The sequence below is a fragment of the Phyllostomus discolor genome, chromosome 8 (assembly GCF_004126475.2).
Source record: "Phyllostomus discolor isolate MPI-MPIP mPhyDis1 chromosome 8, mPhyDis1.pri.v3, whole genome shotgun sequence".
NCBI lineage: Eukaryota > Metazoa > Chordata > Mammalia > Chiroptera > Phyllostomidae > Phyllostomus > Phyllostomus discolor.
Window position 1 is genome coordinate 39,651,334 of NC_040910.2, and position 12,746 is coordinate 39,664,079.

Below are 12,746 nucleotides of genomic sequence, written 5' to 3' on the forward strand. Positions count from 1 at the left end.
TCCCCCCAGCACTTGCTGCTGGACACACAGACTGCTGCCCAGGGAAGCGGGGCTCGACCCCAACCCCACTCCTTCCGGGGCTGTGGGAAGGGGACTCTTGAGGACATGCCTCCCATGCTGGTGACTAGGTAATGAGTCACCTTTCCTGGGTTCACTGTGAGGCCTGTGCCCACTCCAGGAGTAGCTCTGGGTAGGGGTCTGGGGGTGGGCAACCACATGGGCCCTGTCCTGACCAGGGTCCCCTCGGGAGGGCTGTGGGTGTCTGGATGAGCAGTCCTGCTCTGCACTACAACCAGGCAAGAGAGTGTAGAAAGAGACATTTAATACTTTTTTTTCTTTTAAAAATCAAGATTACATTTCCATCCACCCTAGACTGTGAGCAAGGCCATACTGCTTGTCTTGGTCCGGATGCCTGGGTCTCTCCCACTCATGGTGGTGAGGGGCCTTGGGGAGGAGCAGAGCCTTGTGTCCTGGGGGCTGTGCAGGGTCACTGAAGGAAGGGAATGTGAACCAGGCCAGAGGCCCCCCCCCCCCCCCTCATTAAGCCAATTTCATTTCAGATCAGGCCAGAGGGGAAGTAGATGCAGGGCTGGGGCCTGCTGGTCTGGGCAGCCGCCTACCTTAGTCTAAAAGAGACAGCTGGGGACACTGTCAATAGGGGGGATGGCGGCCAGCTTGGGGTGTGGGAGGGCCTGTTAACCCCCACCCCCAGGATGGCCCCAGCAACCAGAGGTCTGGGAACATACATCAAAGCATTTGTGCTTGACCTTCAGCAGAGAGGAAGCTGGGGGCTCCCATGGTCCCATGTGTGGTGAGTTAAGAGTGTGTGCACGCAGCTGGCGGTAGCACCTTGTGCCAGACAGAAACGTTCCGTGTGCTGGGCTGGGGGCAGGGCACCCTGCAGCTGGGCACTGAGGGGACCTGGGGTGGGGTGGTGGGCATGGTATGTGGGGCTCAGCACCCTGCAGCTGAGGAGAGGGCCTGCCTGTCCTTAAGGGCAAGGTCCTCCTACGGAGGTGGCATCTGGGGGTGTGCAGGGGCCTGAGGAGTATCTTAAGGGAATTTAAAAGCAGGGTAGCGAGCATCATCCAGGGGTCCTGCTTGGACCACCCCGTCTCACAGACTTTCAGTCTGCTCCCAGTAAGGGCAGGTCAGGGTGGGCCAAGCCCCAGTGTGGACGGGACAAAGGGTGTGTGTATGTCTTCGTGAGTGGAGGGGCCCGCCCAGAGTTGCCAGTCCTGGGGGCAGCGGGAGGAAGTTAGTGTTTCTAAGAGCACCTTAGTGTTAGCCCCCGCAGGGCAGCGGAGCCCCAGACGGCTGTGTGGAGTGGAGAGAGGAGGCCCCACCGCCACTGTGGGTGAGCACTAGTGTAAACGGGGCCCCGGCCCCCCACTGGAGCTGCTGCCCCAAGTCCCTGGTGCCCTGGGAGGAGCAGTGCCCTGGAACGTTGGGCCACGTGGAACACAGGTGATCTGGACGGAGGGGCGGGCAGGCCGCCGCTGTCACTGAGGCAGGGGCACCAGCACCTCCACATAGCTGAGGGGGAAGAAGCCCGACTGGCCGTGGAGCATGCCCTCGTACCAGTTCTCGTCAATCTGGTTGGTCAGTGTGATGATGTCACCCTCGTGGAAGCCCAGCTCCCCATCATTCTCGGGCTCAAAGTCGTATAGCGCTTTGCAGCTCGGCTGGTCCAGGGGCGCTGCAGGTGAGCAGGGGATGGGTGTCAGGTCTGGGTGTCCAGCTGAGACCCCACCAGCTCCTGCTGCCTTGCTGTGCCTCAGTTTCCCCTAAGGAGAGCTGCTCCTCCCTCTTGCTCCCCAGGGATACTGGGAATAAGAAGTGGCAAGAAGGACAGAAAGGGTTTGTGAGGGGGAATAGCTGGAAACGCTCAGTGGCATGAAGACGAGAGCATGACCAGAGCCCACTGCTCTCAGGATGCCGCTCGGAGAGCCCAGAGCCAGTGGGTGCCCCAGACGCTCACAGCAACCCCTCTTTAGCAGGCGAAAGCCACAGAGGCAGGGACTTGCCACCCAGTTTCTTCCCTGTTTAAGAGGCTGAGAGGACCAACCACAGGGGTGCCTGCTTCTACAGAGAAGGGGAGTTAGCAAGACCTTCCTACAACAGACTGGAGGCATTGTTATAAACCAAGGCAGGGGGACACTCACGCATGCTCCTGCTGGGGGTCCGGACGGGCTTGTCGGAAGATCGGAAAGATGACGAAGCTGCTTGTAGACAAAACACACGGGTGCGCTCAGAGTGTTGGGCTGGGGCGTGGGTCCCATCTCTGGGGGCCCCTTTTGCAGAGGGCGAGTGGGTAGGCAGGAGGCACCAGGCTGTACCATTTGGATGGAGCAGGGGGCTGGGGGCTCCTGCACAAGGGGCCTGTATCTGAGGCCCTGGGACAGCAGAGACACCTCCTGCTCCTTACCTGTGATCTTGGGGGCCGGTGCGCAGGGGAAGCCCCCGTTGGACTGCTCGGGCTCGCCGAGGTCGAAGGTCTCCCGGGGCTTGGGCTTGTACTCGCGCTTAGGGCGCGAGGAGGCGTCCCGCATCCTGCACACAAAGGCAGAGACGTGAGCAGCCACAGAGCCTGCATCCTGAGCCAGGGTGTCAAGGCCAGGGGGAACGACCCCCCGCCCCGCTGTTCACACTGCTTCCCTGTGGGCGGTGGGGCCCTGGGGCTGGTCCCCAGACTCGAGCATTTTGTAGGTTGCCAATAATGGGCTGGATGCTGCTAAAGCCCCTCCAGTGCCACCAGGGAAGCACTGCTGGCCAAGGAGACTGGCAGTGGAGGACAGGTCCCAGGGGTGACCCCTGGGTGAGCTGCCTCCGGTCCCCAGGCCACTCCAGTCCTGTCCTTCAGAGACCAGGATGAGCCCCTACTCCCACCCTCACAGTTCGGAGCTTATTTAGGGAAAGTCAGCCCGTCGGGCTATTGGGCGGAGGTATGTGGGGCCTCTCAGGGGCCAGCCCAGGAATCCTCAGCAGGGGCTCCAGGTTTCCAGGGACCCCACAGCCACGAGGCATTTCTTGGCCGACACAGAGCAGGAGGGGGCTCACCTTCGCTTGAGCTTGCTGGCCAGCTCGTCCAGGATCTGCACGGCCTGCCGGTGGTACTCCAGCTGGGCGTCCACCAGGGCAGAGAGCTGGCTCACCTGCTCAATCTGCAAACCACCAATCAGAGCTGAAGAGGGGGCTCCGCTCTAACTCCCACCTCCAGGCTACCTCCCGCCAGGAGCCTTCCCATGCCGCTCCAGGCAGGGGCCTGGCCGACCTGTGCGCTGCAGCAAGGGTGAAGGGCCCAGAGAGGCCCACAGTCTCAGTGGGCCCCGCTCTGGTCATTGTTTGACTTTCATTTCCTTCACCCTGTAAACCGGCCCTGGGCCTCTAGGAAGCTAGCACCCCTGCAGGGCCCATGGACATACGTCAGTCTCCAGGAGGTTGTGCATGCTGGTCTCAGCCACCTCCTTGGACTCTTCGAACTTCTCCAGGGCCTGGCGCAGCTCCTCATCAGGGATCTTGCCCTGCCTCTTCTTCTTGTAGTCAAAGTCCAGGCGGCGACCCTCCAGCTTCTTCAGGTGGTGCTGGGGGCAGGGACAAGGGTCACACTGCAGGGCCACCCCACACCCTACGGCCCGTCCTGCTGCAAGTATGTGCGGAGGTGGGCCAAGCTGGAGCCCAGGATGAGGAGGGGCTCACTATCGAGTGAAGGACCTGGGAGGGATCCCGGAGAGCTGTACTGGGACAGCTGTACTGGGATGTGGGCGTACGGCTGTCAGGGCATACCTGGATCTCCTTCAGGTCTTTGTCGCACAGGTTCTGGAGGGGATCGATGAAGTTCTGCTTGACCTCTATATCCAGGGCGTCCTTCACCTCGGCCAGGCACTTCATGGACTCCCCTGCATCCAGCAGGGCGTCGCCTGTGGAAGGGGCGGGAGTAGGGAAAGAAGCTATCACAGGATGCCTTGGCCTGAGATGCCCAGACACCTCCAACTTCTACACTGACCCCACAGGCAGGACCTGGACCAGAATTCAGAGCAACAAACCGTCAGGTCTGAATCTGAGCTGCAGTGGCCTGGGGTTGGTAACTACAGGTGTCAAAACAACACACCCTTCCACTCTTAGAGGGGAGCAAATTTGGCCTGAACCAGCTGTGGCATGAGCTGGGCCTGCCCTTGGCCTTGAACCTCCCTTACCCTTGGGGCATGGGGGGACACACAGAGAGCAGCTCTTGCCCTCATCCAGGGACCAGCTAGCGCCAGAGCAGATTCTAGAGCTATGGGAGTGAAGCACCCTCCTGCTCGCCAGTGTGGGGTGCAGGCCTTCCTTCCCTCAGCCTGGCCACCTGCCCGAGCCACCCTGCCCAGGCCCGAGGCCCCCTCGGAAGCCTCACCGAAGTTGGACTCGCCACCCAGCTCCTTCCCGTGGCGGATCATGCACTCGCCCAGCAGGCCCTCCGACTGTGGGTAGCCAGGGTTCTTCACCTGCCCGCGGATCTTGGACACGGTGTTGAGCATTGTCAGCTTGGCCCTTGAGGCTGGAACAGAATGGGCCAGTGGGCACGTGGGTGGGCACTCCTGGAGCCACCAGGCCTGCACTTGGCCAGTGCTGCTGGCTGCCTCCCTCTACCCTGGGTGCCCCCTGACCCCGAAGTCCACTCACTTCACCCACGTGGGTGTGTCCCTGGCATAGGCCTTGAATGGACATGCCTGGGTTTGCTGCCTATCACATGTCCACAGCCTCCCAAGATGGGAGCTACCATTTGGATCATCCTTGAAGGAAGGTCCCTACTTGCCTCTCCTCCTAGGGGACCCCCACCTCATACTCCAAAGGCTGGGGTGTGGCTGGGGCCTGACCAATGAGGGATGAGCGCCCAATTCAAGGTGGCCTGGTCAGTCGGGTGGGGGAAGACGCTCCTTTCTGATGGGAATGTCAGCTGCAAAGATGACTTAAGGCAAGGACTGACACAAGGAGTGGAGCTGCCAGATGAGGAAGAAAAGCAACACACAACCCCAAGGACAGCCTTCAGACACCTGCATCCAGCCACGCCCACCCATGGCGTTTGTGCTTTACCAGAAGACTCAGACCAACACAGACACAGGGGAGTCAGGGCAGATCCCGTGCCGCTAGCTGGTGCCCCTACCTGGGTTGGGCTGCAGGTATTCAATGGTTCTGGCCAGGACTTCCACCACAGCCTTGCTGGTAACGTCCACCTTCTGTAAAGAGAGGCAGTGTGTGTGGTTTCAAAACCCCTGGGACTCCACCCAAGGTCCAACCAAGGCCTCGGGACAACAGCCCTTGCCCTGCCCTCCAGTTCCTGCCCGTCTGTCTCAGAGCCCTCCTAAGGGATGCTCTGCGGGCTGCAGGATGCCTACTACCCACCTACTATCTAGGCCACCCTGATAAGCATCCCCCCCCAAAGCTGGGCCACAGTTAATGGCATTGGGCATTTGAGAGGGTGTACCACCTCTCCCATTACCTTCTCCATCTCTTTGAAGTCATCGTCAAGCTTGGTCCCTTCAGCCCCTCCGACCTTCTCACTGACCAACTGGGGAAGAGAAGGAAGTAAAAGAGTGAGTCTTCTGGGAAGACGAGGGAGGCCCTGGGAAGACTTCCAGCCACGCCACGCCCACTGCCCATGGGAGTTGGGAGTTGAGGGGTCAGGACATGCGTGATGGCTTCTCAGGGACACTGGACACAGCAGCCAATGGCAAGGCAGGTGGCCGGGTGAGGCCCTACCTCAAAATCCATATACTCCTTCAACGAGGGCAGGGGCACCTTCTCTCAGAATGAATCTCAGGGACCCCTGGGAACATCACTTCTCCCAAAATGCATCCTCTGGGGGGCACCTGAGAGGCGAGGAGCAGGTCTGCAGTGGAGAGGAGTTCCCACAGCTTAGAGACCATGAAAGTGCATCTGACAAGCCCAGCTGGGGGGGGGGGGGCAGGGCGGGGGGCGGGAGTAGACTTGCCCTACTGGGGCCAAATGTCATGGTGCCTGGAAACCATTTCCCACAAACATGTGTGCATGCAACCACATCTGAATAGCAGTTTGGCATGTTTAGTCACAACACTGAAGAGTGGAGCGTGACAGGTTTGGTTTCTCACATTTAATCACAGACACTCACGTGCCTGTACACACACACACACACACACACACACACACGGAGTTTCCTGACACCAGCAGCAGTCTCCGCCCACCCGTGAAAACCCCTCCTAGGGCTCCTGAGGATGCTGGGTGGCTGCCAGCCTGCGGGAGCAGCCAGATCACCAGCACACAAGGATGGGCCCACCAGCTTCTACCTGTGTGGTTGTGGATAATCTGCTTCACTGGGCCTCAGTTTTTCCCTTTGAGAAATGGGGTGATAGGTATGCACTCACAGGGCTACATCCTGACTTCCGTGGCCTGCTGCATGCCTAGGGTGCCTTCGGGGCGTGCCTGGCATACAGGAAGCACTGGGTACTCATAACTACCCACATCTGTGACTACTACTACTTTTTCCACATGTCTTGTCCCTCCAAGGGGACTGAGTAGAACTCGAGGGCCAGCCCAGCCTGTCCGTATTTAGCTGCTGCCCCCACTCTGCTCCAATGGGAGTCGGCAGGGAAGGGGGCTGCATGTCCCTGAAGGTCAGTGGTTCTCAACTTGGCTGCACACGGGGAGCCCAGGAGGAAACTGGGCGCAAGTGAGAGAGGGGACCACTGCAGTGAGGGGGGAGGAAGGCAGCAGGGCTGGTGGGGGGCTGGCCTGGGGAATGTCATCCCCAGGCCCGCTGGGCTGTGCTCTGTGGGGCACCATCCTCTAGGGCAACGACTTTCAACTTTTCTCATCTCACGGCACAAATACACTAAAATATATATATATATATATAATTTTATTTCATTCACACCAGACAGCTACTGTTGAGTTAGCAGCTATTTTTAAGTTTAACAATCTAGGGAAAAAGGGGTCAGTGCCCCTGACTGAACAGTTAAGCGGTGCGTGTTTTAAAACTTTTTGTGTGCACCTGTGTACCACAGCATGCTGGTTGAACATCACTGCTCTAGGGAACCTCACGACCTCATAAGGAAAAGATCCTGCCTGTCTAGGTGTTTTGGGGGCATTCTACTTTATTTCATGGGAGTTTCACTTCTTTTGATTACGGGAAAATAGGACGTTCTCAAAATTCGGTGGTTGCCCAAGAGGGAAGTGAGTGAGCCGACTGCCGTGAGACACTCCCCTGGCGCACAGGGAGGGGAGCTGAGGCACTGGGGCTGGAAACCACACCTTCCGGGCCGAGGGCAGGGGGGTGCGACACCCGCTCAGTACAGTGCTGAGGGCATAGCCCCCCCCAGGGAGAAGCCCCTGCAGCCTCTTCCAGGCCCCCAAGGAGTGTCACCGCCCTGCCCTTCCTGGGAATCTGAGACTCAGCTTTGCCAAGCCCTCCAGTTCCCTTGGCCCCCCTACCCCACTCAGGACCACGTTTACCTGGCCACCCTTGGTTCGCTCGGGTACCCGGGAGGCCTTGGAAGAACTACCAGGCTCCCACTGGTATCCCCACCGCACCCCATCTGGGAGCCCTGAGCTCAAGTGCCCTAGGCGGTGGTTGGTTGTCCCCACATCCCTGCTCTCCAAGGCCCAGTCTTCGAACCGGCATGAACAGAGGAGAATATGACAAGAGGGTCAAAAGGAAAAGGGAAAACCAGAGAAACCACATGCCAACCCAGCCACAGAAACAAAGGGTGCAGTGCTGAGCGTGGGGCTCCCCAGTAGGCATGACAGCAAGCCAGCAGACAGGGAACCTGAGTGACCACAGGCAGAGCTGGGAGTCATGTGTGGGGACAAGGAAGCACCTTTGGGTGTAACAAGCAGCCTTTTCTAGGGGCTGCCAGGGGTGAGTAGCCAACCCAGGATGCTCAGGGGTCAGTCAGGTCACTGTCTGGGTATTGGGGCCATTGGCCCAGAGGTGCCCTGTCCGTTGGGGAGGCCACCACCCTGACACTTCAGTCTTGCTCAAGTTCACACACGTGTCCTTGGGCCCAGCAAGAGCGGTAGATGTGGCTGTGGAAATAACACCCATGTGCAGAATCTGCACCCCAAATTAACAGAGCGTGCCTCCCACACCCTATCACCTGGTGGTCCCTACAACCTCAGTGTTCCCACACTGCAAGAGGACACTGAGGCGCAGTACCTGGAGGAGTCCAAGAGGCTGAGGCCTGAAGCCCACTCTTCCCCTCATATGTAATAAGGAGCCAGGGACCCCCCAAGTTCAGTGTGTGGAAGGACTGTGCCTCCCTGTTTGAGACCTGCGTGGCCACAGCACCTTCCAGGGAAAACCAGGGCAAGTGGATGACCGCTGCCCCCTCCCCTGCTGGGCCGTGACCTTGGTGGTGTGGGGAAAGCAATGCCTCCTGGGCTCCACCTGGCTGGCTCAGAACCTGAGTCACCAGTGGGGAGCCCTACCATGGCTGCCATTGTAAAATCCATGCCGGTGCCAACAGGTCCCAGCCCGAGCCGGAATGCCCTCCAAAACTCTGCCCCAGCCAAGTGGGGCCCAGGGCTGAGAAGTCACTGTGGGAGAGGCTGCCACTCAGTCAGAAATGGCAGTGGCCTCTTGCCCACTGGACGACTCTTGGGACTTTGCAAGCCTGGTTCCTGCTCTCTCAGATCCCAGGCCCAGCCAGGCTGGGCTCCGTGCTCTCCTGCGCGTACTTTCCCAGCGGGGCCTGCGTGCCGCATTTCACTCTTCACGAGGGGCGGTCTGTCCCCTTTGTCTGTCTAGTGCCCAATGGGAGCTTGTGAGGGGAGGCCACACCTACCTGGTGGTGGCCATACTCCTGTGCTGGTGCAGTGTGGGCCTCAGGCAAGCACTCAGTGACTCTGTGCTCCACAAGGGTCTGGAGCAGGGTCCCTCCTGGGGGGAGGCCAGTCAGAGGACACCTGGTGCTGCTCTGTGACACCTCTGAGCATTTGCCTGCCTGTGTCTGCCTCTCAAATGGCTTCATGGAGCTTTATCTTTCTTAAGTGGCCTAATCACACAACCAACCAACCGACCGACCCACCCACCGTGCGTGCACGCCTTCATGAGGTGCGGTGACACCACCTCCAGCACGGGAAGTCCCTCAGGCCACCGTCAATTCTGCTCCCGCCCCACACAACCCCTGCTTTGCTGTCACCGTCTCTGTCTCTCAGTACTGTTCCTGGAACTGCCAGGTGGACTCACACCCGGTGTTAGCAGCTTTAACCTTTAAGAAGAGCACGCCCTGCTCCCAACCCAGGCTGCAGGCCCTCCCAGGTCAGGACGGGGTCCCCAGCTCCATACTCTAAGTTCACACGACGCTTGGACCACACAGGTGGCTACTGCTGTGAGAAAGCAGAAGATGCCCTAGCCCTGCTCACGTTCCCAAGTGCCCAAGCCACTCAGGCCACTCTCCTGGGAGCCCCAGGCCCCATCCTGCCTGGACTCGGAACCGTCGTATTTACAGCATGCCCACAAGCAACTGCGAGGGGCAGACCTATGCGGGCCTATTTCAGGCTCTTGCATCATCTGACAATGATGCCCATGAACCCAGCACTGGGAAGTGAGCAGGCCTGGATCGGAAGTGGGGCTTCGACCCATGGCACCTGTGTGATTTCTGTGTTCGTGCTGGCCCGTGGGCACTTAAAAGAAAAACCAATTGGGGAAGGGGGCTGCTCTTTCAAAGACTGGCGCTCTTCAGCACTCTAGGCCTTTGGCCGTCCTTGGGGAGGAGCAAGGACACCGACCGCAGGAGAGAAAGAGCACGTTAGTGCACAGTCCGCGAAAGGAGCTGAGAAGACGCTGTGTGCCAAGACTGTCAGGGCAGCCGCCATAGGAGGGGGCTAGGAAGCAAAGGCAGGAGAGGCTTTTACCCGGCGGTGCCGGATGACGACCGCCCCTCACTGGACAGGTACATTTGTGGTGGCCACTTGGTGGCAGCTGGAGGAGCTATTTGAATCCTGCAAAGTGGGACGACGGCACCAACTGCAGGCCTCGTAACAGAGTCATCTCGGAAGGAGAAACCTGATCAGTGCCACATGGAAAATAAGCGGGCTGACCTGCAGGCTCCGTGACCTGGGCAGACAATTCACTTTGATGAATTAAGAATTTAAGCGGGGGGAGGGAGGAGGGAGTAGGCACAGAGGAGCTGGGAGAAGGGGAGACGAGCAGGGTTGCTCAGGCAGGGCCTTGCTGTCCAGATGGGCACTCCCATCTCCTGCTCAGAGCCCTTATGCCCAGTCCAGGCATCATGCTCTGCATGGCCACGGTCAACACTCCATGACCCGATAACACCGGGGCCTCCTGTTTTCTCCTGGCATGGCCAGGGTCTGGGGGCAGGCCTCCCCTCCTGCCTCTGCCTGGCTGGCTTCTCCCCAACCTTCTGTGAGTGCACAAGGGTGACACTTCCCTAAGGGGCAGCCCCTTCATTAGCTAGGGCAACAGACATGGAGACAATGGCCTGAGGGTGAGCCGGCTGTCAGGGTCCAGGCCCAGCAACCCTGAGAGAGCCGTCTATCACCAGGTGTGGGTCAGCGAGAGGCCCCCTCACCGAGGCACTCCGACTCTCGGCTCTCAGGTGTGAGCACTTCTGACTCTAGTCAGTGACTGCTCAGGCGGGGGGTGGGGGGTGTTGGGGCAACAGGTCTGCACTGACCACGTACCGTGTAACTGTCCAAAGTGGGAGGGGAGTATGGGGGGCCTCGGAGACTGTGCTGGCCTCAAGGAGCACCCCCTAGCGAGAGAGACAAGAATGTCAGATGTAACAGCTACACAGAGGAAAACGTGACGGGAGCTGCAGGGAGGTGTAAACACACTGACGTGGCACAGGGGTGTGCTCCTGGCTGGGTGGGCTGCAGAGACCAGTGCTGTCCGCATTGAACCTCAAAGGGCTGGGTCCCAGCGGGCAGCCTGGCTAGGTTGGCAGGGCGTGTTCTGGGTGAGAGGCAGGGTCAGGGGCACAAGGGCTGCATTCCACCATGTGTTCATGATCCCACACGGTATCACTGACTGTCACATTCACTCAACAATGATGCAGGCACCAGCACACCCATTTTACAGATGAGGAAACTGAGGGATGAGAGATGGAAGAATTTAAAGGCCACGGAGCTGTAAATGGAAGAGCTGAACGCTGAGCCCAGACCTGTCAAACTGGATGGTCCATCACATTCCGAGTCCTGATCAGGCAAACCGGTCAGCGATGGAATGGGGAGGAGCCCGAGGCCTGACCGGAAGGGCATGGTACCTCCATGGGCAGTGCCCTGTGTGCAGGGTGCCGGACCTGGGAGGCCCAAGAGGAGACAGTGCTGGCCCTGGGCAGGGCTGAGAAATTCCTGGGCTGTGATGACAGCAAAGGGATGAGAAGGGAGGGAGGACCAGTTCGCCTCTAAATCCAACTGTGACCGCCCTCCCCTCTTGGCCTCCTAACATATGAAGAGACGTGTGCCAGACACCTCTGAGCAACCTCTCTGGTTTCCATTACAGTGTCCTATCTCGTGACTCAGAGTCCATGACACAGGCAGGCAGGCAGGGCCCCGGCTGGTCTATTGCCCAGCCAACACGCAAAGCCACTGGCCTTCTCGATTTCCGTTCTCTGCTTGCGCTCCTGGACCCCCAGCTCAGAGACACTGGCTGAGACACAAGACGGTGCACTCTGTGTAACCAGACTCTTTCTAGAAAGGTGAGCCAAGCATGCTTCTCGGGAAGGTAATATGCGCAAGTACACTGCCACCCTGAATCTTCTTGTTCTTGACATGTCTGTCCCTGCCCAGAAAACTTTAGTGGCCCCCGGTGTCACCAAGATACTCAGAATGATTTCCAAAGCTGAGGCCCTTGTGAATGGTTCAATTATGAAATGTCTGCTGACGGGGCGGTGCTCTGATTCCAGACAGCTGGGAGCGCCCGTGTGGTTCTCGAGAGTGAAGGCTATGAAGCGTGGGGGTGGCTGCCACCCTCTGGGGCAAGGGAGAGGTGCCACACAATAGGGGTCATGAAGCACCATGTGTGCCCTAATGAACCTTCATACCCCAACTGGGAGGAATCAGAGGGTAGAAATCAACCCCTCACCCCAAGGAACTGGGTGAGCAGGAAGGCTGAGGCTCTGGCAGCCAGCGGGAGACCTCATCCAACACACAGTCCTGGTGAGTAACACTTGTGAGCTGACTGACAGAGCATCATCCCCCCTTTGTTAAACCCCACGGAAGGCGGTGTCTGACAAGTCAGAAATTACTCTGGCCTACTGGGAACTCTGAAATCACCTCAGATTTACCTCTGGGCACGCATTTCCTCTTCATGGTGGTGGGGGTGGGGGGGTCAGAGCTAAATATGCATATATTTTTTTAAAAGCATCTCTGTGAATGGGAGTGGTGGAAATGACTAACCAGGAAAAAGCTTCTGAAGTTACTCTGTATGTGGAAACCCCAAACTGGGCACCACGACCTCTGGATCAGGTCCCAGGGGGCAGCCACGTGCCCACGCCTCCATGTGCAGTGCCGCAGGTTTGCTGGAAACCTACTCCTGGCAGGAGTGGCTTTTGAAGCCCGAAGTGTTTTCTCAGCCAAAGGGGCAGTCCTCGAGCCTGGGGAGGGTGGCTGAGATACCAGCTCAGCAGCAGAACCCTCAGGTCCCCCAGGCTGGGGACAAGCCACTGCCAGGTCTCCCAGCCAAAAGGAGTGCTGGCTGTTGCTGTGGAGAGGAGCCTGGCACAGGGGCCTCGATCAGACCTGGCCTCTTGTAGTCCAGGTAGTTTTCT

General features: G+C 58.9%; 1 protein-coding gene across 4 annotated transcripts in view; it reads right to left on the reverse strand.

The window, feature by feature from the left end:
• Window positions 1-305: 305 nt before the first annotated feature.
• The window catches only part of SH3GL1 (SH3 domain containing GRB2 like 1, endophilin A2), a 35,492-nt gene continuing 23,051 nt past the window's right edge, over window positions 306-12,746 (reverse strand). For 3 of the 4 annotated variants that reach the window (XM_036032212.1, XM_036032211.1, XM_036032213.1), the window contains 9 exons: window positions 5,480-5,548; window positions 5,144-5,216; window positions 4,394-4,537; window positions 3,787-3,920; window positions 3,426-3,584; window positions 3,061-3,164; window positions 2,429-2,553; window positions 2,166-2,225; window positions 306-1,699 (listed from right to left, as the gene is read on the reverse strand). In XM_036032212.1, coding sequence (XP_035888105.1) covers window positions 1,503-1,699; window positions 2,166-2,225; window positions 2,429-2,553; window positions 3,061-3,164; window positions 3,426-3,584; window positions 3,787-3,920; window positions 4,394-4,537; window positions 5,144-5,216; window positions 5,480-5,548 — 1,065 coding nt within the window. In that variant the 3' untranslated portion in view covers window positions 306-1,502. The remainder of the gene's footprint in view (window positions 1,700-2,165; window positions 2,226-2,428; window positions 2,554-3,060; window positions 3,165-3,425; window positions 3,585-3,786; window positions 3,921-4,393; window positions 4,538-5,143; window positions 5,217-5,479; window positions 5,549-12,746) is intronic. The other variant, XM_028520961.2, reaches the window with a different exon arrangement.